The sequence below is a fragment of the Prunus mume genome, linkage group LG5 (genome assembly GCF_029339155.1).
Source record: "Prunus mume cultivar Tortuosa linkage group LG5, ASM2933915v1, whole genome shotgun sequence".
Taxonomy (NCBI): domain Eukaryota; kingdom Viridiplantae; phylum Streptophyta; class Magnoliopsida; order Rosales; family Rosaceae; genus Prunus; species Prunus mume.
This window is the reverse complement of record NC_142702.1, coordinates 13,718,422-13,743,836: the sequence shown is the minus strand read 5'-3', so window position 1 is coordinate 13,743,836 and position 25,415 is coordinate 13,718,422. Positions and strand designations below refer to the sequence as shown.

General features: G+C 33.9%; 2 protein-coding genes, 2 long non-coding RNA genes and 2 pseudogenes across 45 annotated transcripts; 5 read left to right on the top strand and 1 right to left on the bottom strand.

Annotated features, from left to right (window-relative positions):
* The first annotated feature begins 625 nt into the window (after positions 1-625).
* LOC103331212 (uncharacterized) lies at positions 626-7,526 on the top strand. Of its 19 annotated transcripts, none has more exons than XR_016126764.1 (12): positions 626-880; positions 1,055-1,106; positions 3,077-3,139; positions 3,863-3,922; positions 4,082-4,145; positions 4,257-4,305; positions 4,430-5,071; positions 5,198-5,262; positions 6,069-6,112; positions 6,708-6,768; positions 6,858-6,951; positions 7,264-7,526. It is a non-coding gene; the product is annotated as an uncharacterized LOC103331212 (long non-coding RNA). The 19 variants fall into 19 exon arrangements; XR_016126763.1 differs by having other exon boundaries at positions 4,422-5,071; XR_016126759.1 differs by having other exon boundaries at positions 627-880; positions 4,232-4,305.
* LOC148917015 (uncharacterized) lies at positions 1,113-2,409 on the top strand. The gene is made up of 2 exons (XR_016126778.1): positions 1,113-2,243; positions 2,336-2,409. It is a non-coding gene; the product is annotated as an uncharacterized LOC148917015 (long non-coding RNA).
* A 230-nt stretch (positions 7,527-7,756) lies between the features above and the next one.
* Positions 7,757-10,377, bottom strand: LOC107881919 (rust resistance kinase Lr10-like; annotated as a pseudogene). The gene is made up of 3 exons (XR_016126756.1): positions 9,598-10,377; positions 9,118-9,141; positions 7,757-8,965 (listed from the first exon to the last, which is right to left on the bottom strand). The product of XR_016126756.1 is annotated as a rust resistance kinase Lr10-like (transcript).
* Positions 10,378-10,841: 464 nt separating this feature from the next.
* Positions 10,842-25,166, top strand: LOC103334436 (uncharacterized). 23 transcript variants are annotated; one of them, XM_089051810.1, is made up of 15 exons: positions 10,844-11,224; positions 11,468-11,530; positions 14,244-14,291; positions 14,617-14,677; positions 14,977-16,793; positions 16,924-17,148; positions 19,883-20,036; positions 20,794-20,965; positions 21,065-21,114; positions 21,229-21,446; positions 22,313-22,474; positions 22,736-22,793; positions 24,258-24,318; positions 24,408-24,501; positions 24,835-25,166. In XM_089051810.1, the coding sequence occupies exons 5-7, from the start codon at positions 15,017-15,019 to the stop codon at positions 19,885-19,887; spliced, it is 2,007 nt and encodes a 668-aa protein (XP_088907936.1). In that variant the 5' UTR covers positions 10,844-11,224; positions 11,468-11,530; positions 14,244-14,291; positions 14,617-14,677; positions 14,977-15,016; the 3' UTR covers positions 19,888-20,036; positions 20,794-20,965; positions 21,065-21,114; positions 21,229-21,446; positions 22,313-22,474; positions 22,736-22,793; positions 24,258-24,318; positions 24,408-24,501; positions 24,835-25,166. The 23 variants fall into 23 exon arrangements, 20 of the variants coding, with proteins under 20 accessions (XP_088907931.1, XP_088907932.1, XP_088907946.1 ...); XM_089051812.1 differs by having other exon boundaries at positions 21,065-21,119; XM_089051808.1 differs by having other exon boundaries at positions 21,058-21,114; positions 24,258-24,294.
* LOC148917014 (uncharacterized) lies at positions 17,156-19,138 on the top strand (annotated as a pseudogene).
* On the top strand, positions 19,178-19,794 carry LOC148917013 (uncharacterized; the record flags this gene model as incomplete). The annotated part of the gene is made up of 1 exon (XM_089051643.1): positions 19,178-19,794. A coding segment is annotated over exon 1 (528 nt), but the record flags the coding sequence as incomplete, so codon positions are not given.
* Positions 25,167-25,415: the final 249 nt, after the last annotated feature.

The window sequence follows — 25,415 nt, the reverse complement described above, 5'->3', positions numbered from 1 at the left end:
GATATTGTGGATGCCACCGCAGGAAGACGAGATGCACTTTCCATTGCCGTTGTTGTGCATAACTGTAGTAGATTCGTAGATTAATTGAGAAACAAGCAAATTGCTATTACAAGAGATTTTAAGACACTCCTGCAATTCACTCGCTCTGATGAAGCAACTGCAAGCATTTGTATTGCTGCCTTTGCATTTTGCGTGGTGCTTTATTGTCACTACTTATTGGTATCGAGCATTTGGTGATCATTTTGTTAATGACTTTCTTCCATGTGATCATTGGTGCAAAGGCCAATTCCATGCTCAGAGAATTGAAGTGGGGGACAACTCTCATATAATGCGATAACACTTTTTGTTATTCCCAACTAATAATGCAATAGCATGTATAATAACTTTTTCACATGTATCGTTGTGTTATTGGTTGAGATTACAAAATAGTATTATACCCGTTACATGTAAATTATATTATATATATACTAAAACTGAGTTCAGGAATTCACTGTTCCTAGACTGTAGCTCAGCAATAGTGAAGTGACGGTTTTGCCCTCATTTAGGAGATGGTCTGCTTCCTTGAGCTGACTTTTGAACAGTGAATTGGCCGTTATGCCCTCCAGCCCTGTTCTCTTTTCTTCGAACCTCTTCCCTTCATCGCAGCCCTCTCTCTCTCTCTGTCTCTTCTCTCTTCCTTTCTCTCATCAGCTGCGAACGTTTCGTTCGCTCAGAAAACCCAATTCCATCGTCTTTTTCTCACTGTGAGAACCGAAGATCTCAGTTTCAGCTGTGTTGGGGCCTCAATTGGTGGCTATGGGTGTGGCCGTGAAGAACCCATCTGCGACGGCATCGTTTGGGGTCCCAAAGACATCCCCATGGCGCGGCTCAGTTGGTGGAGGTACTTTTTATTGAAATCACTTGGGTTTCTGTGGAAACTCAAGGACATAAAGGAAAAAGTTTGTATCTTTGTTCTATAATTATGTTGGATTGAAAATTTGGTACCTTTGTTCTTTCATACATGTGCTTATGTTTACAGTGAAAATTTCCTTTCATTGTTTTTTGGTTGTTGAAGGGTTTGAGTATGAGGAAAAAGGTGATTTTGCAACCTCAACAAAACATTTCAGGTAAGATCCATATCCTCGAAAATATAGTTCTTTTGTGTTTTTGATTGTTTAAGGTGACTTTTGATTGCTTAGGCAGGTTTTGTTTTAAAAAAAAGAAGATTAAAATTGATGAATATTTCAATTGTTGGTTATATTTATTATTTGGTTTCTCTTTTGATCTTCCTTTTTAATCGTTTTTGTTGATTGATATAGTGATTGTTTTTCTTTTTCTTTTTTATAATTGTTTTGGGTTGTGTTCGATTTATGCTCAAAAGAATTGCCCCCAGTAGAGAGATAAATTAGACAAATTTGGGGGAGAGATAGATTTGATGAACCAAGATAAAGATATTCTGTGTAACTATGAACGGCATGTAAGACATAATTTAAGACCTGCATTTAGTGTAGGACATTATCAGAGAAACATTTCAAATATTAAGATTTCAAGAAGATTAAGAAGAAGAAAAAAGAGTAAAGATGATGATCCTTTATAGTTTTTATAATCTAATGAAGCATTGGAGTCACCTTCTTTCTTAATGTCAGTGCAGTTTTCTGACTGGTGGCTTTTCCCTAGCCTGTATTTCTGCACAAGAAAACAAAACAGTTTTACAGTTATGCTTTTCCATAATAGTCTGAAAAAAGACTGGATGTGATTAACCAAGAAAAGGGAGAAAAATGCCCGTGAGTGGCTCTTTAGGTGGTACAGAGTGAGTACATGAATTCCCGTCACCCTCATCAAACTCTTTAGTGTGACCTCTGCCCATATGTGAAACAAAGACATTAGAACTTTGTATAGAAATAGAAAGAAACTAAAAAGGGATTTGAAGAAGAATATCAATCAAGCTTATATACTCAACTGTCTGCCCCACCAAGCTGATTGACTGCTTCAACAAATCTTTGATGAAGTTCTGCAGTCAATTTTAGCCCGGGCTTTGCATCAGTGGACAAAACCAAATTCATATTCTGATTTTGCATATTCTGCAGCAGGCCCATTTTTGTATTGTGGATGAGAGAGAAAAGAAGGCAACATAAATGTTGGTTAGGAGCCTTAAAAGCTTTGATCCAATTTGTGGCGTTTGGAGTAGTTGGCCTGTCCTGTGTTCTCACTCCATATCTGGAAACATAAGTGGGGTTATGTTGGCGGAATATATGCCATGAGCTGTAGTTCCTCCTTTCCTTCCATCTCTCATTTCATACCAGCTTTAAAAATAATAATAATAATAATAATTTATTCTCTCACTTTGACTTGAAAGAGGTGGAGAGAATCTCTGATGCAGCAAAAACAGATAAAGCAACACAGTTCAATTTGAGTCTTAAAAGGAGAGAAGCGGAAAAGTGTATGGTTTGTTTTATCTTGCTGTTTTCCCACTCTCTCTCTCTCTCTCTCTCTCTGTCCAGAAATCCAAATTCAAAAGGGCACTCTGGGATTTTGTTGCTTGCAGAGTTTATTTTCTATGTTTTTCGTTTTGATTCATTGCAACTGAGGTATTCTAGCTATCTCAACCTTTGATTGTTGCCTTTGATTGAACTGGTTGATGAGTTTACTCTAGATTTGGATTGTTTGGAGTCTTTTTGTCATATTTTATTTTAAATTTAAAACTTTTGTTCTCCAAGCAAGGAATTGATTTTTAATACATGAGGTTGATAAACAAAACCTAAGGGTACATCTTCTCTCTCTCTCTCTCTCTCTCTCTCTCTCTCTCTGTAAAAGACTTATTTACAGTCTTTTCTCTCTCTCTAACCCAAAAGAGTACAGCTGGACCCATGGGCAGCACCAACTTCTGATTCTGTACTCTAATTTCTAATTATTAAGTTCTGTGTGTATGGAGTATAGATTGAAAAATTAAAAATTAAATGTAGAAGTGGATTTGATTCTCTTTCTCCAACCTTTAACATAGTTTAATGCACACTTTTAAATTTGTATTTGTGGGATTTTAATTTCAACTCATACTAGAGGACAAGAACCTTTAATGTTTGCTTTTGATGTTTTGTAGGTGGTGTTCTGCTGCTTTAGATAGAGCTGTTTGGTGGTTGTTTTTTGTTCTGTTAATTAAGAGGTGTGTTTCTATGTTGAAATTCCCATGTATTGTTTCGGTTTTGCATTTCATATTTGATTTTGAAGTTTATTGGTGTGTCAAAATAGCTAGGTTTAATGTATGCTAGGAATGTCTCATCGGTTAAGTATCAATAAAAATTTTGTTTTTGTTCTCAGTTACTGTTTATACCATGCTTGAATCCGAAGTATAAGATGTGATGATAATTGAAATGCCTAGAGACCAATCTTGCTTCTGATATTTTATTTTCAACTGATTTGCTTAGAAAAAATAGAGAACAAGTTTTATTTTTTGCAATCTCTATTGATAAATGAGTAATTGTTGATGACCCTTCTTTTCTTTTTCTTTCTTTTGGCCTTTTTGGGTTGTTTCTGTGTTTTGTCTGTTTGGGACAGTGTCTTACTGCCAGACAAGAAGTCTTATAAAGGATGGAGTAGCATGTGCTAGCTCGCAGCTTATATATATGCCCCATTATGTCAGAATTCAGTCATTTGTTTGCTTTGCATTATTTCTCTTTATTTTACTTCAGAATATTGGATTGTAAATGTGTTCCTGTTGTTATCTATATAGTAGCTCCTTTTTTTCTTCATTTCCTTTTGAAAATCATTGTTTATCGTAAATCATGTGCTTTTAGACCATTACCACAAACAGAATCTGTGTGTTTTTATTTTTCGCTCTTTTGATTGTTGCTTTATTTCATTTTTCGGTTTTTGCGTTTTTCTATAGGTGCTGTGTAACTGCTTTTTGGACTGCTTGATAGCTCTTCTCATTGTTGCTAGGCAACAGGTCAGTTTTCTATTCATCTGTTGAAGAGGTCATGCATATCAACTGTGGAAAATTGGTTTTTGGATATTGTGTCATTTGAAAATTGTTAATTCTGTGGTTGTGATATTTTTCTTATATCTGGGTTAAACTTAATATTGTTGATTGATTTGTTTGGAATAGGTATTTCATGAGGAAGCTGAAGAAGGTCAAGAAGGGCAATGGTCAAGTGCTTTCCATTAATGAGGTTTGTTCTCTTTGCCGTTTATACTTTATTTTTTTCTAATTAATAAATTTGTACCCATTTTGATTATTTGTCAGTGTCTAATTTAGTCAATGTTTTTTTGCGGTGGAGAAGTGGTTCCTTCTCAACTCTTCTCCTGGTGAAATCCAATTTGTTGCCAATGGTCTCCACCTTTGACCCCAAAGCGTCACTCTTTTATCACATTTATTTCGCTTTTTTCTAATTTTGTTTCAATCAGTTGAATCGTAATTTGTATTTGATGTTTGCCTTTGGTGGCAGATGTGAAGGATGCCGCGTCAGCGGCATCCTCTCGAATATTATGAAAACCTATCATCATATCCACACCTTCTTTTACACCTTATTTCTCTGCACATTCCTCTCAAAAACTTAAATGCTTTATGCTCCACCATAGTTGACGCGGCATCCTCTCGAATATTATGAAAACCTATCATCATATCCACACCCTTCTTTTACACCTTATTTCTCTGCACATTCCTCTCAAAAACTTAAATGCTTTATGCTCCACCATAGCCTTTGGTAGTTTTCTCTTCTTTCACTTGGTTCCATTTTAAGTTTTAACTTTTTTAAAAAATCTTTATTCTAAATTTGTTACTTTAAATCCTTAATTTTAGGATTAGTTATGGTTTATTTTTATACCTTATAATGAATTGAGATGTGGACAATCTCCCTTTTTGTCCCTTCCCCTTCGACTCTCTTTTTGTCTTCATTGTTCTCATCGTTTCATCGTTTCATTGTTCTCATCTTTTCTTGCGTTCTAATCTCGTCCTTCTTGAAAATTGCAACTTCCCCTTGGACACTCTTTGGTCTTCATCGTTTTCATCGTCTCATCATTCTCATCTCATCCTTCTTGAAAATTTCCTATTGAGAAGTAAAAATCGAAGCCAAGCAAGTAAAAATTGATAAGAGGGGTAAGCTTGCCTATGGAGAAAAAATGTTGGTTTAAAGGTTCTTTTGGTTTTCTAGGTTGGTTTATTCATTTGTCATGTTGAAAATTGAGAAGTAAATCAGAAATTGACTTTGGTTTGTTGTTACAGGGAGGAAGATCGAAAGAAAAAGAACTGGAGAAATCAATACAGGAACCCCCAGTCTGATGTCAATGGTATGAATCTCTCTCTCATTTTGGTTTTGTTTTCGGTTCACCAAATGGTTTTCATCTATTCTGATTTTTCTGATTTTTTTATATGAGATGTGCAGTTGTTGCGGCTCTTAATTCTTCAATTTTCTCCATCTTACTTGCTAAAGTCGAAAGTTCACATTAGTTTGGTTGTTTTTGGGTCTTCCTGCTAACTACTTAGAACATGCATTTTAAGTTCAATTTTTGTTGGCCTGGCATTTCCCTTTTTTAAGAATCTATTTCATTTGTTTTAACTTTTCCCTTTATCCATTTTTTCCCCTAATAATTAAACATATTTTTCATCTCTGGGTAGCATTCCTTTTTCTACTTTGTTGGTTAAGCCAACCCCATTGTAGTGAGTAGAAGGAGATTTACAGTTTCATATTTCAACAGTTTCATAAAGAAAGCATTTAGGTAACGTACAGACTATTATCCCTCTGTTGATTTCGTGGTCTGTTGTTGTTTTGTGTTTAGCTAATTTTAGTAGTGGATTAGGGTTTCTAAATGCCAGTTAATCACTCTGAATCTCAATGTTGTTGTTACTAATTAGCTGTGATTTTCCCCAAAAATATGTAGCTTAAGAGTCAATGAAGTACTCATCAATATGCTTGCTCAATGTTGTTGTTCTTTGAATCTATGTTTTGTTGTGATATTCGGATTTCTCATACATTAGACCATGCTTCCTCTTTTTGGTTCAATGTTGAAAGCATTTAGGTTTGATCTGTTTAGTATCTCTAATTTTTGGATCCTAATGGAATTTCTTTGATTATATATGTATGCTGTTTCTCCAGAGCACCAATGAAAAGAGCATTTAGATTTGATGTTGATGTCAATGGTATGAATCTCTCTCTCTCATTTTAGTTTTGTTTTTGGTTCACCAAATGGTTTTCGTCTATTTTGATTTTCTGATTTTTTAATTATTTTTCGGGGATTAATCTCTCTCTCTCTCTCTGTGTCTTCTGGATATTGTTAGCAAATTAAAAAAAATTAACAAATTTCCTTTTCTCTCCATCTTTGCTTTCACTTACCTAAATTGCACTTGTTTTTTTGGCATCCGCATATGGTTTCACTTTAATTTCTGGATATTCTTAGGTAACGCTCTGATTTTGTTCTAGAACGCCATTTTTACAGAAAATATTCTCTCTCTTTCTCTTTGGGTGATTTTGTTATTCATTTCTTTTGCTTTTTCGTTCTGACTAAGCTTTTACCACAAGCATTACCAAACCTTTCTTCGAATCCCAGTTTTTAGTCTACGTTTGTGGGGAGTCTTTCAGCTTTCAAATTTTGCTTTAGTTTCCACACCGGCCACTGATTTGTGTTGGACTTTGTGTCTCTCTCATTCTCTGTCTTGCTGTCTTGCTCTGGGTATTTTTATTTTTGATTTATTTTTTACAAATTTCGCTTCATTTATTTGGTTAATTTGATTTCAGGTTCTTGGGTAATCCCTAATGCTATATAAGAGCTGAGGTATTTATATATCACGACATATTGGTAAGCTTTGAATCAGGTTCAATTTTCTCTATTAATTTTAGTTCTTATTCTTTGAGTTTAGTATTGATTCTGTGTTTTTGGTGGTGTAGGGTTATGAGATAGAATTTTCAAATCTTTGATGACAACGACAATGCAGAGATAGTTGTTTTGGGATTTCGATTGTTTAGTTTGACTTTTGCATAGGTAACTTTTGATTGTTTAGGCCAGTAACTTTTTGATCATATACTCTTTTGTTTCAAATGCATCTAGGATCATTTAAACAGTCCTTTTCCTGTGCCTTTACAATGTTTTTCTTTACCCAAAACACATTAATTTGGGTAGTCTTGAGTGGTTTCTTTCCGTACAGATTTTGGTCAAGCTAATTTTTTGGTTTAATGAAAATATTGTGCATGCATGAAATACTCAAGCTAATTTCTTCTCCGATTTTTCTGTTTTTTCTTCCTTTTTTTTTTTTTTTTTTTATTTTAAGACCATGTTTTCTTTTGATATTTGCAGGTGGTCTTTCGTTGCTTTGGATGGAGCGGTTTGGTTGGTGTTTTCAGTTCTGTTAAGTAAGGGGTGAGTTTCTAGGCTGAAATTTCAATTAATTGTTTTAAGTTTTGTGAATAGAGCATAGGAATTAGCTAATGGCATCAATTGACAATTGGTTGGTGTTAATTTGTTGTTGTAATGATAGGTTTAATGATTACAATATTTGAACATGTTGGTAAACCCCTTGAGTATTTTGGCAATTGGGTAGTTGAGATGTTCCCTGCCTATTTTCATCGCTTTATACACATTTCACGCAATTTTAAAACCCGCAGCATCGCGCGGGCACTTTTGCTAGTTTTTACTAAAACTGACCTACTTAGCATTTTCCAAAAATAAATAAATATATGAGATATGACTCAGTGGCGTTGGTAGTGATTATGACAACGAGGGAGATGCTTGTGGTGGCAGAGGAGCAAAACCACATAAGTATTTGTTCAAAATGATAATAAAACTGAAATTAGCTTAAACCCATATATTTCCCCTATTAGCTTAAATAATAATAAAACTGAAATTAAAGTTGAAACTCTAGTTGAGTCCTACTCGTATCTGACAGAGTACTACATGTTAGCTCTGTGTTAGAACACATTGGATTCGAATTACCGTGAAGATTGTCTCTGGGCATCTCTTGTTGTGGACATAAAAGAAGCCTGGGAGGGAGTTGCAAGTACTCAACCTCTCCCTCAAGCATCTCTATAACTTTGTTCATCGAAGGACGATCGCTTGGCTTCAATTGTATACACCATAAAGCAGCTATAATCATCTTTTTTATCATTTTCTTTTCCTCCTGTAGCATCATCCATCTCAAACTCTTTGCCCATGCAAAATTGGTTTGAGACCCAAAGAGGAAAATAAATTTGGCTTGAATGCTCTATGGTTGCGTTCAAATTTTTCCTTCTACTCGCCATTTCCATCAACAACATTCCAAAACTATAGACATCAGCTTTGTATGAGACACCTCCAATATTTTTGTAAAACAACTCAGGAGCCATGTATCCCATTGTTCCTCTTGCTGCCGTCAAAGAGACGATGGTATTACCCACCGGATATAGCTTTGCAAGCCCGAAGTCAGAAATCTTTGGGATGAAATTCTCATCCAGAAGAATATTGTGAGGCTTGATGTCAAAATGTAGAATTTGCATGTCACAACCTCGATGTAGATATTCGATCCCTTGAGCCACTCCAAGAGAAATCTCATACATTTTCATGCAACTTAAGGGGTTGCTTCCTTCTTTGCAATAAATGTATTTATCAAGAGACCCATTAGGCATGAAGTTATAAATTAGGGCACGCTTTGATCCCTCAACACAATAACCAACAAGTTGAACCATATTAAAATGGTGAATCCTCCCAATAGTAGCTACCTCACTTATGAAATCTTGTCCATTAGCTTTAGGCTTCTCCAACATCTTAACTGCTACAAATCGACCACTTCGTAACTTTCCTTTAAATACAGAGCCGTAACCTCCTTCACCCAACTTCTCATTAAATCTACTGGTCATCTTTTTAATATCCGAGTAAGAGTACCTTATAGGACTGAGGTTGTTATCACTTTGCAGGAAATCTTCTATGTTGCTATACATTGACAAATGCATTCTTCGCCGTTTGTAGATTAGAAGAGCAGCCAGAAATGGAACCCCAAATATAGATCTTATTAGGAAAGATGCTCCTGCAAAGCAACATCACAAAAAGAATCACAAATGACATGCTTTATTGGATATAATATATGTGCGTCATAACCTTCCTCTTCGCTTCCATTTGTTTTTTATACTGACTGATAGGAAATACAATTCTGCACTAAAGGAATATGCAAACTCTTACCGACTGTCAGCGAAGTCTCAATACCTGCAAGAGATACAAGAAAAAGTGACTAAAATCAAAGGCTTGACATAAGTTTGAAATTTCGAAGCACAGATATATGTATATACAAGAAAAAGTGACTAAAATCAAAGGCTTGACTAAGACTAATTAGCAGACTACATCATATGAGGAAGGTGAAGAAGAGAGAATGGAATTTAAATTAGCCATAAAAAATACAAGTAATAAAGCTATTTAAAATTTTACAATTTTTATTTTCAAATATTATTCGACATATTTTCTCCACATGTCTTTCTCATTTTCAGCCCTGTATCGCCTTATTTCAAGTAAAACAAAAGAAAACAAATGATTGAAGATGAGAAATAAAGCTTAACAAAAAGTCATAGATGATAGATTTAAACAAGTGACATTTGGAGAAGTTCAGAAAGTTTGAGTAAGAAATTGTAGACTTGGAATATAGCAAGTAATTCACCAAAGCCATACCCCAGTGAAAGTAGCTGGTCCAGGGAGAGTAGTGAAGCTCAAAGCCATACCCCAGTGCGTTGTGTATGTCATGATAAGAAAAGTTTCTGTCCTTTCCGTACAAGAACGACTTACTCATCAAAGTCGTCCACTCTATTCTGCACCCGTCCTCCATATCTGATGCCGTTATATTCCCTTGCTTGACATAATTATATGTTCTCATTACAGACGAGTTCTCTGCTTTTGCACACTTAAAGAAAGTTATAGGTGTTGTACTTGATGCTAATCGAAGATGACGGTAAGTGATGTTGTAAATGGAAAGCGAATAACGGGGGATGGAGGAGAAATCATGGTTGCGAATGCCAGGATCTACAACTCGGATTGTGAAGTTGTCGTTGTTGATTGCCTGCACAGAGTAGTTTCCCCTTTGTACACTCAATACTGTGAGGTTGTTGTGACAAAAGAGGTCGTAATACCAGTTCTCGCAGTTGCTTTGAATTGGATCGTTGGCTAGTCGAAATGGGCTGGTTATGTTGTGGATGTTACCGCAGGCAGACGGGATGCACTTACGATGGCTCTCCATAATTGATGTAGGTATATACCCTAAAAAATAAAGAATAATGGCTAACTCGGCATTTAAACCAAGCAATAATACACTTGCTATAACGAGAACACATAATCTGCAATTGCTTGCCATGGAGAGATAAATTTTCAGACACACTTCTTCAATCCGCTAGCTGGCTTTGGTCAAGCAGCTGCTTCATATTTCTATTGCTTGTGAGTCAATTCCGAGTTGTTGCCATTTACATTTTGTGTGGTAAATATTGTCACGACTTAGAGGTCAAAGCCGCGTTTGACAGTGCCTTGATAGATATATATGCCAAATCCATGGACCTGCATTTTCATATTGCCAATGACTTTCTTCCAAGTAGGGACAACGGCTGTCGCTGAAGATTATTTATTTATTTTAAAAAAATTTGTAATTATTTTGGAGTATATACTTGAACATACAGGAGTATAGTATCCACTTCACGTACTTGATACTGAGTGATATGAAGTTAAGTTAATTACTCTGTACAGAAAGAAAAATGGATTACCATATGCTTGCACAAAGGAAGATGCCTTTTTGAATAATAGTAAGCAATCTTCATGAGGTGGAATTTAACCAAATTATATATATACTAAAACTGAGTTCAGGATTTCACTGTTCCTAGACTGTAGCTTAGCAATAGTAAAATGGCGGTTTTGTCCCCGCTTAAGAGATGGTCAGCTTCCTTGAGCTGACTTATGGACAGTGAATTGGCCTTTTTGTCCTCTAGCCCTTCTCTTTTCTTCGTTTGAGTCGCTGAGTGAGAGGAGGAAAACCTCTTCTCCTTCATCGCTCTCTCCTCTCTTCCTTTCTGTCCTCCGCTGCTCCGAAATTTCTTCATCTTTCTGATCGTTTCTTCCTCTTTCATTCCATCGTTCTCCGTTTTATCTCATCCTCTCTTTTCTTCGTTGGAGTCGCTGAGTGAGAGGAGGAGAACCTCTTCTCCTTCATCGCTCTCTCTTCTCTCTTCCTTTCTGTCCTCCGCTGCTCCGAAATCTCTTCATCTCTCTCATCGTTTCTTCCTCTTTCATTCCATCGTTCTTCCTTTTTGTTGTTCAGGTAATTTCTGGTTTTTGTTGTGTTTTGGGTTGTGTTTAATTTCTGGTTTTTGTTATTTATTTATTTATAATTGTTTTAGGTTGTGTTTGATTTATGGTTTTTGTTGTTCAGGTAATTTCTCTTTTGTTAATTCATGTTGTTTTCATTTTGATTGATTCATATATATACATGCGTTTTCTTTTCCAATTTTTCTGTTTTGATTTTTTTATTTTTTTAAACCGTGTTTTCTTTGATATTTTGCAGGAGTTCTTTTGTTGCTTTGGATAGAGCAGTTTGATTGGTGTTTTCAGTTCTGTTAAGCAAGAGGTGAGTTTCTAGGCTGAAAATGCAATTAATTGTTTTAAGTCATCAATTGACAATTGGTTGGTGTTAATTTGTTGTTGTAGTGATAGATTTAGATGTTTACAATATCTGAGCATGTTGGTGAATCCTTTGAGTGTTTTGACAATTGGGCTTTCTTTTTTTGTTTTTTGATTTCCACATTGTTTAGTTTATAGAGTTTTTGTACAAGTAAAGAAAGCCTCTGGATTACAAGGTTGTAATTTGATATGTACGCTTTTGCTGTTGTTTTTACTCTGAATTTTATCTTTAGTTTTGTTTTCAATTGAGGATCCATATACATTAGCTATTGTTTTGTTTACAAAAGTTAGAACTAAAGAATCACTTTATAATATTTCAATTGATCTGCTACTGTTATTGGATTCCTGGGTATTTTTTTCCTTCTTATTTGACTTCCATATCATATTAGTACATCCACCATATAGACACATCTTTCATGCTCTATTTTTTGTTCGTCTTGCTTTAAAAAGTTTATTATTAAATTTTCTTGAGCATGGTTTTCTTTTGTTTATTGTAAAAAAAAAAAAAAAGAAGAAGAAAAAAGGAGAAACTTTGGTAGATTGAATGATAGAGTAGAGAGCCAACACACAATCGGACATTTGGTGGTGGAAAAGGGAAATTCCAAATGCAATACCTGTGAATCTTGGGAATTTTATATGTCTTCTTAACACACTCTTCGTCTTGACATTCAATCTTTTCCTATGTTTTCTTTAATTTTCTTATTTTGAATCACTAGCAGAGCAATGGGATTCCCAACTTTTTTCAAAACTGAAAATGGTTAATATAGGAAATGGAAGGAAAGGTGGAACTGTTTTTCCCCCTTTTTTATTTTCTTTTCTATTTCTGTGTTTAAGGAAAAGAAATTATTAACATGTTGGATTTGGTGAGATTTTCTCTATAGCTCTTGGACATTTTAATTTTTATCTTAATTTTGATTCGTTTGAGTCATAGTGTTTATTGGTGCCACGTATTTTACGGTTCTTTTGTGATTGAATGTGGGTGAATTTTTGTGTGTATTTGGCTTCTGTTTTCTTTTATATCTAATTTTTTGCTGGCATTTCATAGCCATTGTTTAGTTGTAGTCTATGATAAATGATAGTAATGGATACCAAATAATATTCCTGTGCTTTGTGGGAAAACAGATGAAAAGGAACAAAAAGTTAAAAAGGGAATCTAAGATTCAAAAACTTTTATGTTTTTATTCTCTGTTTTAGAAACACTTGCTTTTGTCCCCCAACAAAAACAATCAATTCATCAGCTGTTGATGGATTACTCTAAATTGTGTTTGTATAAAGGCATTTTCCATTGAAATTATGATTTAGATAAGTGGTATGATTGATTTTTCATTGAATTGATGAATTGAGTATATGTTATATTAAACATTTGACTATGGTTATGAACCGGACATGTTCAAAGTTTAGTATTTTTTAAATCAAATTAATGAACTTCGCATCTATTATTCCTTTTTTTTTTCTTTTTTTTGTGAACCAAAATTTTGTAATGTGCATTGGCGGATGACACTAATACTTAACAAGATAAGTGAGATTATGAATGAGGATTCTGTAATGAGTTTTTGAAATTCTCTGTTTTTCACTTTACAGGAAAAAATGGAAAATTGTTGTTGATTCTATTAGTATAATTTTTTTAGGCACCGTGTTTCTGGGATTTTGTTGCTTGCTGAGTTTATTCTCTATGTTTTTCATTTTGAATCATTACAACTGAGGTATTCTAGCTATCTCAGCCTTTGATTGTTGCTTTTGATTGAATTGGTTGATAAACAAGAAGATAATTTCTTAGAATCTCTGTTGATAAATGAGTAATTGTTGATAACCTTTTTTCCTTTTTTTTTTCCTTTGTTGCATCAATTATAATAAAACTTCGATCCAATTTAAGAAAATGCACAAATTGGTTAATTAGATTCCATGAATTATATGTGAATAATATGCAAATTCATAAAAACAAACGTATTAATTCATTAATCAATTATAATGAATGATGTCAAAAAAAAAAAAAAAAACTGAGTAATTAGTTTTGACCAAAGGTTGGTATATTAAAGCTAATGAACTAATGAACCAAAAGTTGATGCATAAAAGCATGACCAATGTTGCTTTTCATATTTGATTTTCAAGTCTATTGATGTGCAAAATAGTTAGGTTTAATGTATGCTAGGAATGTATCATTGATGGTGTGTCAAAATAGTTAGGTTTAATGTATGCTAGGAATATCTCATTGGTTAAGTGTCAATAAAATCTTTGTTTTTGTTCTCAATTACTGTTTATGCCATGCTTGAACCCGAAGTATAAGATGTGATGATAATTGAAATCCCTAGAGACCAATCTTGCTTCTGATATTTTATTTTCAACTAATTTGCTTAGAAAAAAAAAGGCATAATTTCATTGCTCACTATTGATTAAAGGTATCTACTTTTCTTTTGGCTGAGTGATACCTCTCTTAAAGATTTTATGAAAGCTAGCTGAGACTATATGTAATTCATAGTCTCAGGCTGCTAATTCTTACTAATCAAGAAATCTATAATCTAACAAACTAAATCACCAACTTTATCACTAACTTTTTAGAGTTAATAGGATACTCAAATATAACAGATCAGTTATATAATTAAGGATACACCATGTGTCAATATCTTTGCCTACGATTTTTTGACCTTGGTTGTAATTGACAGATACAATTTTTGTTGCTGATCTTGGCGAGAACCTTGGCTTTTGCATGGGTAATTTCTCTCTCTCTCTCTCTCTCTCTCTCTCTCTCTCTCTCTCTCTCTATACATATATATATATATATATATGAAAGTTTGAAATTTTCAAAAGTAATTAGCTTAGAAGTTGCTGCTTTTAATGTGTTGTTACTTCGGTTTTTCTTACATTTTATTTAGAGCATGTATGTGTGTATATATATATATATATATATATATTAATCAGAATGTATATATAAGTCATGTGCTTTGAAACCATAATCACAAACAGAATCTGTATGTTTTTATTTTGTGCTCTTTTGATTATTCCTTGATTTCATTTTTTCGTTTGCGTTTGTTATAGGTGTTGTCTTAACTGCGTTTTCGACTGTTTGATAGCTCTTCCCATTGTTGTTAGGCAACAGGTCAGTTTTCTATTCGTCTTCTGAAGAAGTCATGCATATCAACTGTAGAAAATTGGTTTTTGGATATTGTTTCATTTGAAAATTGTTATTTCTGTGGTTATGATGTTCTTGCGTATATCTGGTTTGCTTGGTTAGGCTGCAGAAATTGTGTTTAATTTGTTTTCAGATGTTGTGTTGTTTGAAAAATCTTATTTTTATAGCTGTAGTACTGTTGGTGTGTGTCCATTTTGCTTGATTAGGCTATAGATGTAATAAAAATATTATAAGTTAACTCATGCATTTTTTTTTTCCCTTCCCAGCTATCGATCTGTTGGTTGGAATTTGTAATTTTTGGATATCATGTCTAAAAGGATTGCAAAAACCAGAAAAAGGCTGAGAACACAGGAAACCCATATTTCTACCACTTCGAGTGGTGCACAACTCTGTCATGAAAATGTTTGTTGCACTAATACTAAGCATAAGCATCAAGCCAAAAAAATTTCTGGAACCAGAGTTTCCAATAGAGCTTTCATAGTGCAGCAAGCTAGCACAAGTCAAACAACCAGAGAAGAGATTTCATTTGACATTTCTGATCAGATGAATAGGGGTCAAGCATTTTATCAGAGGAAGAGGCAAAGTGCGTTTTTTCCTCTGTTAAATATTTATTTTAAACCCTATCTTTATATTACTCATGGCATACATTTGTCTTATTTTTTTCTCTTTTTGCCCTGTTCTATGTTTCCTTTCTTTGTAGGAATGATGGAACAGTATGTGGATTTGGGAGATAAAAATTATAAGTGCATTTATTGTGGTGCACTTTTTTGGTTCAAAGAATCTGTTAAAAAAGCAAATGCAGCCAATGAGCCTCTTTTTACTCTTTGTTGTCAACAAGGAAAGATCAAACTTCCGATTTCAAAGCCAACACCTCCTTTTTTAGAAAATTTACTTGATCCGAGTAAAGGCCCAAAAAGTTTGCTGTTTAGAGAGAATATCAGGGCCTATAATTCTATGTTTGCATTTACTTCAATGGGAGCCAAAGTTGATCACTCAATTAACAGTGGACCAGGTCCTTACATTTTTAAAATTAGTGGTCAAGTTCATCATTTAATGGGTTCTTTGTTACCCCTTGAAGGTGAATGTCCAAAATTTGCTCAGCTTTACATATATGACACCCATAATGAAATAATGAATCGCCTTAATGCTGTTAATTGTAAAGAAAGGAATGAAAAGCTTGATGAAGACATTGTTCAAGGTTTGATTAAGATGTTTGATGAATCAAATGAATTGGTAAAACTTTTTCGAACAGTCAGGGATAAATTCGAAAGGGGTTGTCTAACTTCTTTAAAACTGAGATTGTTGGGCCGACAAGCAGATGATAGTAAACAATATGAACAACCGACATGTGATGAAATTGGTGGTTTGGTTGTGGGAGATATAGGCCTTTTTGATTCGAATAGAGATATTGTTATAGAGTTGAAAGCTGGAGAGTTGAAACGAATCACAAAATTAAATCCAAAGTTCATGTCTTTGCAATATCCTATTCTTTTCCCTTATCGCGAAGATGGTTATAGACCTGATTTAAAATGGAGCAATGATTACAAAGGTCATGACCCCAAAAGAGGAAGGGTGCCTATGAGAGCTTTCATAGCTTACCAGATTCAGGAAAGAGGACCTTTATTGGATACATTGTTAAAAGGTGGAAGATTGTTCCAACAGTTTTTAGTAGATTCTTATGCAACACTTGAAGAAGATCGATTGGATTACATTAGAAAAAATCAAACAAATTTGAGAAGTGAGATTTATAAAGGTATTTATGATGCAATTTCAAAGGGTGATAGTGATGCCAATAATGTGGGACAAAAAGTGATATTGCCTAGCTCATATACTGGAAGTACTATAAACATGCTTAATAACTATCAAGATGCTATGGCAATTTGTAGGCATTATGGTAATCCTAATTTGTTTATAACTTTCACATGCAATGTCAAATGGCCTGAAATTGTTAGAGAACTTGACAACAAACCTGGATACAAAGGAGAGGATAGACCTGATCTAATTTCTAGAGTGTTTAAAATGAAGCTTGATGATATGATCAATTATATCAAATCAGGAAAAGTTTTTGGAGAAGTTGAGGCAGGTGAATTTTACAAACTCATAATTTCTGCTATCCTCAATTTCTAAGATATATATATATATACATATTTTTTTTTAATGATAATAAAACTTATTAGGTTTTTGTGTGTATTTGTTGCCCTCATCACAAACAGAAATTTGCACGATCGAGTTCCAAAAAAGGGGATTGCCTCATTGTCATATGTTGGTTTGGTTGAAAGAAGGTTATAAATGCTTCTCAGCAGTAGATATAGATTCTATCATTTGTGCTGAATTACCAGACAAGGATGTGGATCCTATGCTTTATGACGTTGTAAACCAATTCATGATCCACGGTCCGTGCGGAGAAATCAATCGTAATTCTCCATGCATGCGGCGAGGTATGTGTTCTAAATCTTTTCCCAAACAATACAAGAGTGAATCAGTTTTTGAAAAAAATGGTTTTCCCACATATAGGCGCCGTGAAGATCCAACAAAATTTGTGTTAAAAAATGGAATAAAGGTTGACAATAGCTTTGTGGTGCCTTACAATTCAGAACTATTATTGAGATACAACGCTCACATAAATGTTGAATCATGTTGCCAATCAATGCTTATAAAATATCTGTTTAAATACATAAACAAAGGTTCAGATAGAGCTAGAGTAGTTTTTCAAGACAAGCCAGAGGATGAGATATTAGCTTATCTTAATTGTAGATACATATCTCTATATGAAGCCGTTTGGAGATTGTTTCAATACCCTATTCATTCTAGAGAGCCTGCTGTTGAACGATTATCCATACATTTGCCTTTAGAACAAAATGTTGTTTTCAATGGTGATCAATCACTTGAATCAATTGTTAGCCAAAAGGGTATTGAAGATACTATGCTAACAAGTTGATTTAAAGCAAACCAAATGTTTCCTGAAGCGCGAACATTGACTTATGCAGAATTCCCTACAAAATTTGTATGGGATTCTCGCAACAAAATTTGGAAACCTAGGAAACAAAGGAGATCAATAGGTAGAATTGCCTATGTACATCCTACATCTGGTGAATTGTATTACTTGAGAATGCTTTTGAATTTGCAAAAAGGTGCCTTAAATTTTGATCACATCAAAACTATTGATGGAATCATACATCCGTCATATCAGGCTGCATGCAAATGCCTTGGTTTGTTAGGAGATGATAAAGAATGGATTGAGGCCTTAGCAAATGCTGTGGACACAGCCTCATGTTCTCAACTAAGACAATTGTTTGTTACAATCATTTTGTTTTGTGATGTAGGAAATCCTCAATTGCTTTTTGATACTTATTGGCAAAATATGTGTGATGACATTTTGTACAAACTACAGAAAGCTTTTCTAATGCCAAATCTTATTTTGTCAGAATCTGAATTAAAAAATTCGCTTTTGTTTGAATTAGAACAACTTTTTAACACATCATCTAGCTCTTTAAAAGATCATTATATTCCAATGCCTGATGAACATAAAATGTCAGAAATTAGAATTAAATTGCTAAGAGAAGAGTTAAATTATGATGTTCATCATTTAGCAAAAGAACACTCAATTTTGATAACACAGCTAAACAAAGGCCAAAGAGATGTATATGATTCTGTGATTAATGCTGTGAATGAAAAAAAACCAGACCTTTTTTTTGTTCATGGCCATGGAGGAACTGGAAAAACTTTTTTGTGGCATACTATAATAAGTAAAATTAGATCTGAAGGCAAGATTGTTTTAGCTGTTGCTTCATCAGGAATAGCGTCATTATTATTGCCAGGTGGTAGAACAGCTCACTCAAGATTTAAGATTCCCTTAATTGTTACCAATTCCTCAACATGTCAGATTAAAAAAACAACTCATCTTGCTAGATTGATTCAAAAGGCTGAACTAATTGTTTGGGATGAAGCTCCTATGAATCATAAACATTGTTTTGAAGCATTAGATAAATCACTTCGTGATATTTTATCACATCAAAATGCTCCATTTGGTGGCAAGCCTTTTTTACTAGGTGGTGATTTTAGACAAATATTACCAGTTATTCCAGGAGGAACAAGAGAAGAAATCATAGACGCCTCTCTTAATAGCTCTTACTTATGGCCTTATTTTAAAATATTCTGTTTAAAAGAAAACATGAGGCTATCAAAAAAAGGGTTGAACAGTGAAGAAAAACAGAAAATAAGTGAGTTTGCTGCCTGGATTCTTCAAATTGGAAATGGCCAAATAATTGATATTGACGATCCAAATGATGAAGAGGCACCTTGGATTGAAATTCCTCAAGATTTACTCATTCAATCAAACATAGATCCTATTCAATCAATTTTTTTGGCAACTTACCCAGATTTCGACAAAAATTTTGCCGATTTTGCTTATTTAAGGGAACGAGCCATTGTTACAGACTAGGAATTCTCTGTGAGAGATAAATAATTACGCAATAGACTTATTGCCTGGAGAAAAACGCATTTATTTGAGCTCAGATTCTTTATGTTCATCATCAACCAATTTTGAAAACCTTTGTATGATCTATCCCACAGAATTTCTCAATCAACTTGAATTCAATGGTTTGCCTGAACATAGTTTGACTTTAAAAATAGGCATGCCTATAATGTTATTGAGAAACCTAAATCAATCTTCAGGTTTATGTAATGGAACAAGATTAGTTGTGACCCAAATGGTTGATAGAGTTATTGAAGCAAAAATACTCACTGGTAGCCACATTGGCCACAAAGTGTTTATACCTAGGATCGTTCTTTCAGCAACAGAAAACAAATGGCCTTTCATTTTTAAAAGGCGCCAATTCCCAATTAGACCATGCTATGCTATGACAATAAACAAAAGTCAAGGTCAATCTTTAAAACAAGTTGGGTTATATCTTCCCCAACCTGTTTTCAGTCATGGGCAGCTTTATGTCGCGTTATCTAGAGCTACGTCTAGAGAAGGCCTCAAAATCATAATAGATAATAATAACGAAGTGCCAAATAAATACACTAAAAACATAGTGTACAAAGATGTTCTTCAAAATTTACTCTCAGGTTTCAGCTTCTATTCATACATGATTAAACATTCCTCTATTTTATGGAATAATTTTTTATGCATCTTTATACTAACGAAGGGCATATATGTTTTTTCTTCAGATTGATGGCACAATGAACATTGTTCCGATCCACAATTTGCACTGCTTTCAATCCAGTGTGAAAATTAGAATGTGTGTCCAAAACCTGGAGAACAAAGGTGTTCAGATTTGATGATCAACTTGCTGGTTTGCAATGTGTCTCGGTTGATGCAATGGTGAGAAAATCAGTTTTTTATACTATTTCAACTTAAACAATAACTGGATATACATGAATTGTGTATTTGCTTGAACATTAATATCTCACTGTTAACAAAGTCTTATTAATAAACTCTTATTGTAAATTATACAATCTAACCCTTGCCATTTGCCATAATTTTGGTATTTCATCTACATTTAGAAAATTCACCGCATTCAATTAAAGGTATATTTATGTTTAAACAACACCATTCGTTTTGAATGCTTATTCCCTCATTAATCGTGTATGCTGATCAGATTGATAGTTTGTTTATCTGATTTTTGCTTGAAATTTATTGCAATTTGTAATAACTCCTACAATTTAATAGAACGCATATGAAATAACGTGTACGCCACACAAAAAATCCCATTACTTTCTTCATGTCCATAAACAAACAACTTCTTATATATTTTGAACGTTAATATTTAAATGAAATTTTTATAATGAGTTATTGGATGAATGTTAATGATTTTTTTTTTTTGGTGGATAATGATTTATTGGATTGGATTAATATTGATGATTTTATGTCTGGATAATGATTGTTGGATTAAGTGACTATATATGATTATTTGATTTGTTGCTTAAATTTTGTGATGGACCCTCCCACTGTTTGTTCATTTGTCTAAAAAAAAAATGATTTGTTGATTAATTGATATGACTGTTTGGTTTGATTAATTCATGTGTATGACAGAAAAGGTTAGGAGCTGCATTTAAAGCCTCATTTATTTGGCTTGCAGGCTTGATTTACTTCTCCAGGTTTTCATTCTCTTCCAGCCATGTTTGACTCGATTTAGGTTGTTCCACACATCAATGCCATTAAGACCTGGATTGAATCAGTTTCTCTCATTCCTGTCGATGGAAAAGAGCACTCTGCATATTTTTATATTATAGAATTGGGTGCGACTGTGGGTAAGCGATAGTTAAAACATATACATGTTATATGACTCATTGTTCTTTTTTTGTGTTTATATGCAAGTGCTAACTATTTTCTTTATTGTTAGGTAACAGTGAATCCATGCCATTCATTGAGGCTCTGCGACAATTGTCTTTTTCAGTTGGTAAGGTTGTGGTATATGGCTGTTTTTTTTTTTAAGGAACTATGAGATAATTTCTTCGCCCACATGCTTGATTCGGATTGTTAATTATGTTTTTATGCTGTGTGATCAAAATAGATCATTCAATTATTGTCGTTGGAGTCGTTGAGAGAAGGAAAACCTCATCCCCTTCATTGCAGCCCTCTCTCTCTCTCTTCTCTCTTCCTTTCTCTCCTCCGTTGCGAACGATTATCTGGAGGCTTCGACTTTATAGGAGTGGCGTGTGTTGGTCTTCTTCTTCAGATCAAACTCCAGCTTTCTCTCTGTTTCAGCCTCTTTCTCTCACTGATCTATAAGTAAATTTTGCTTCATCTTTCCATTCGATTTTTGTTGCCCTTCTTTTTCATTTTTGTTGTTACTAATATCTTGGATCTTATTTGATTAAACTATGAGACCTGTTTTAATTTGCTGCCCTAAAAGTCCAAATCCCTAATTTTTCCTCATAGTGGGTCTGTGTTATTGATTTGCAAATTTTATCCAAATACTAAAATTGATTTGATTGTGTTATTATTTTCATGAAATCAGGTTAAACAATTTAGTTATTAAAATACTATATGATTGCTTTTGGTAAGGTTTTCTGTTTGGTTATTAAAAATTAGTTGGTAAACCCTGAAATCGGTATTTGAATATGCTGGTTCTTTTGTTATAGGGTTTAGGATAGCTCTGTTTTGGTAAGCAGGATGTGCTGCTATTTGATAGCTCTGTTTAAAGATATGTTCGTTCTTTTACTACAGGGTTTTAATTCAATTTCGTTCTTATACTGGTTTATGGGACTAGGGATCTGAATTTGATAATTTTTGTTTTCGTAGGGGAAAGAAAATTTGGGAGTGTGATTCTAGGAATTGATTGCAATGTTTTAGCATAGTTGACTTGAAGAAGACTGGTTTAGGAAATATATGTGGGATTTGAAAACTTCTAAATTGGAATTCTGTTTGTGGACATTAGTGATGAAGAGAAAGAATTCATAAGAGTTAAAATTCATAATTTTTTTGTTTATGGGTTTGATTTACCAAGCAGATTTTTGCTGATTTTTGCGTTGAATGGAGACTTATTCAAAACTAAAAAAGTTTGTATATCCTAATTTCAGAATGCAGAGTTTGGTTCTATTGTTTTTTTTCCTTTTCTTGGGCTAATAATTTGGTCATGCCTCTACTCTTTGCAGCTGCTAGGGACTGGAATGGATACGCAGGATACATCTCCTTTAGTGTTGCTATTCTTTGACAAGCAAAGATTTATATTTAATGTTGAAGAGGTGCGAGAGAGAGAGAGAGTCCTCAGAGATCATAGTCGTCTTCTCTAATTCTCAGACATGGGTACTTTCAAGGTAAGCCTGCATAGCTTATTTTCAGATCTCACCCCCTGCGAATTCATCTCATCTCATCTGCTCTTCGCATCCTTTCTTGCGTTCTAATCTCATCCTTCTTGAAAATTGCAACTTCCCCTTCGACTCTCTTTGGTCTTCATTGTTTTCAAGGAAAAAAATTGTTGGTTTTAAGGTTCTTTTGGTTTTCTAAGTTGGTTTATTCATTCGTCATGTTGAAAATTGAGAAGTAAATCAGAAATTGACTTTGGTTTGTTGTTACAGGGAGGAAGATTGAAAGAAAAAGAACTAGAGTAATTAATACAAGAATCTGATGTCAATGGTATGAATCTCTGTCTCATTTTGGTTTTGTTTTTGGTTCACCAAATGGTTTTTATCTGTTCTGATTTTTTTTATATGAGATGTACAGTTGTTGCAGCTCTTAATTCTTCAATTTTGTCCATCTTACTTGCTAAAGTCGAAAGTTCACATTAGTTTGGTTGTTTTTGGGTCTTCCTGCTAACTACTTAGAACATGCATTTTAAGTTCAATTTTTGTTGGCCTGGCATTTCCCTTTTTGGAGAATCCATTTCATTTGTTTTAACTTTTCCCTTTATCCATTTTTTTCCCCTAATAATTGAACATATTTTTCATCACTGGGTAGCATTCCTTTTTCTACTTTGTTGGTTAAGCCAACCCCAATGTAGTGAGTATAAGGAAATTTACAGTTTCATATTTCAACAGTTTCATAAAGAAAGAATTTAGGTAACATACGGACTATTACCCCTATGTTGATTTCGTGGTCTGTTGTTGTTTTGTGTTTAGCTAATTTCAGTAGTGGATTAGGGTTTCTAAATGCCAGTTAATCACTCTGAATCTCAATGTTGTTGTTACTTATTAGCTGTGATTTTTCCCAAAAATATGTAGCTTAAGAGTCGATGAAGTACTCATCAATATGCTTGCTCAATGTTGTTGTTCTTTGAATCTGTGTTTTGTTGTGATATTCGGATTTCTCATACATTAGACCATGCTTCCTCTTTTTGGTTCAATGTTGAAAGCATTTAGGTTTGATATGTTTACTATCTCTAATTTTTGGATCCTAATGGAATTTCTTTGATTATATATGTTGTTTCTCCAGAGCACCAATAAAAAAAGCATTTAGATTTGATGGGTTTGATGTCAATGATATGAATCTCTCTCTCTCTCATATTTTGGTTTTGTTTTTGGTTCACCAAATGGTTTTCATCCATTTTGATTTTCTGCTTTTTTTAATTATTTTTCGGGGATTAATCTCTCTCTCTCTCTCTCTCTCTCTCTCTCTCTCTCTCTCTCTCTCTGGATATTGTTAGCAAATTAAAACAAATTAGCAAATTTCCTTTTCTCTCCATCTCTGGTTTCGCTTACCTAAATTGCGTTTGTTTTTTTTGGCATCCTTATATGATTTCACTTTAATTTCTGGATATTCTTAGCTAACACTCTAATTTTGTTCTAGAACACCATTTTTACAGAAAATATTATTTCTCTTTCTCTTTGGGTGATTTTGTTATCCATTTCTTTTGCTTTTTCGTTCTGGCTAAGCTTTTACTACAAGCATTACCGAACCTCTCTTCGGATCCAAGTTTTTAGTCTATGTTTGTGGGGAGTCTTTTAGCTTCCAAATTTTGCTTTAGTTTCCACACTGGCCACTGATTTGTGTTGGACTTTGTGTCTCTCTCATTCTCTGTCTTGCTGTCTTGCTCTGGGTATTTTTATTTTTGATTTATTTTTTACAAATTTCGCTTCATTTATTTCGTTAATTTGATTTCAGGTTCTTGGGTAATCCCTAATGCTATATAAAAGCTGAGGTATTTATACATCACGACATATTGGTAACCTTCAAATCAAGTTCAATTTTCTCTATTAATTTTAGTTCTTATTCTTTGAGTTTAGTATTGATTCTGTGTTTTTGGTGGTGTAGGGTTACGAGATAGAATTTTCAAATCTTTGATGACAACGACAATGCAGAGATAGTTGTTTTGGGATTTCGATTGTTTAGGGTGACTTTTGCATAGGTAACTTTTGATTGTTTAGGCCACTAGCTTTTTGATCATATACTCTTTGTTTCAAATGCATCTAGAATCATTTAAACAGCCCTTTTCCTATGCCTTTACAATGTTTTTCTTTACCCAAAACACATTAATTTGGGTAGTCTTGAGTGGTTTCTAATTTGGGTAGTCTTGAGTGGTTTCTTTCCTTACAGATTTTGGTCAAGCTAATTTTTTGGTTTAATGAAAAGATTGTGCATGCATGAAATACTCAAGCTAATTTCTTCTCCGATTTTTCTGTTTTTTCTTCCTTTTTTTCTTCTTTTTTTTAAAACCATGTTTTCTTTTGATATGTTGCAGGTGGTCTTTCGTTGCTTTGGATAGAGCGGTTTGGTTGGTGTTTTCAGTTCTGTTAAGTAAGGGGTGAGTTTCTAGGCTGAAATTTCAATTAATTGTTTTAAGTTTTATGAATAGAGCATAGGAATTAGCTAATGGCATCAATTGGCAATTAGTTGGTGTTAATTTGTTGTTGTAATGATAGGTTTAGATGATTACAATATTTGAACATGTTGGTAGACCCTGAGTATTTTGGCAACTGGGTAGTTGAGATGTTCCCGGCCTATTTTCATCGCTTTATACACATTTCACGCAATTTTAAAACCCGCAGCATCGCGCGGGCACCTTTTGCTAGTTATGGACCTATATTTGAACTATATTATTATTATATTCTTAGATTAGATGTGAAACTTACACATCATGGCTTGTATATGATTTGTATCGAGCCACCTTCAATTGTTCTGGCTTATAAATCCATATAATGAACCAACAACTAACTAATTTCCAGTTAGCGCCTAAAACCTTCTAATAGAACAACAAACTCCTAACTAATCTGCAAGCACATCAGCAACTGATAACTAATTGCCACATCAGCAGATTCTTAA

Excerpts from the sequence above, each read along its gene's own strand:
- LOC103334436 (XM_089051806.1), top strand. The coding sequence starts at position 15,017 with ATGTCTAAAAGGATTGCAAAAACCAGAAAAAGGCTGAGAACACAGGAA. Across the intron at positions 16,794-16,923 it reads TTTTGGAGAAGTTGAGGCAG|AAATTTGCACGATCGAGTTC; the intron begins GTGAATTTTACA and ends CATCACAAACAG. Across the intron at positions 17,149-24,257 it reads TTCTCCATGCATGCGGCGAG|GTTCTTGGGTAATCCCTAAT; the intron begins GTATGTGTTCTA and ends ATTTGATTTCAG.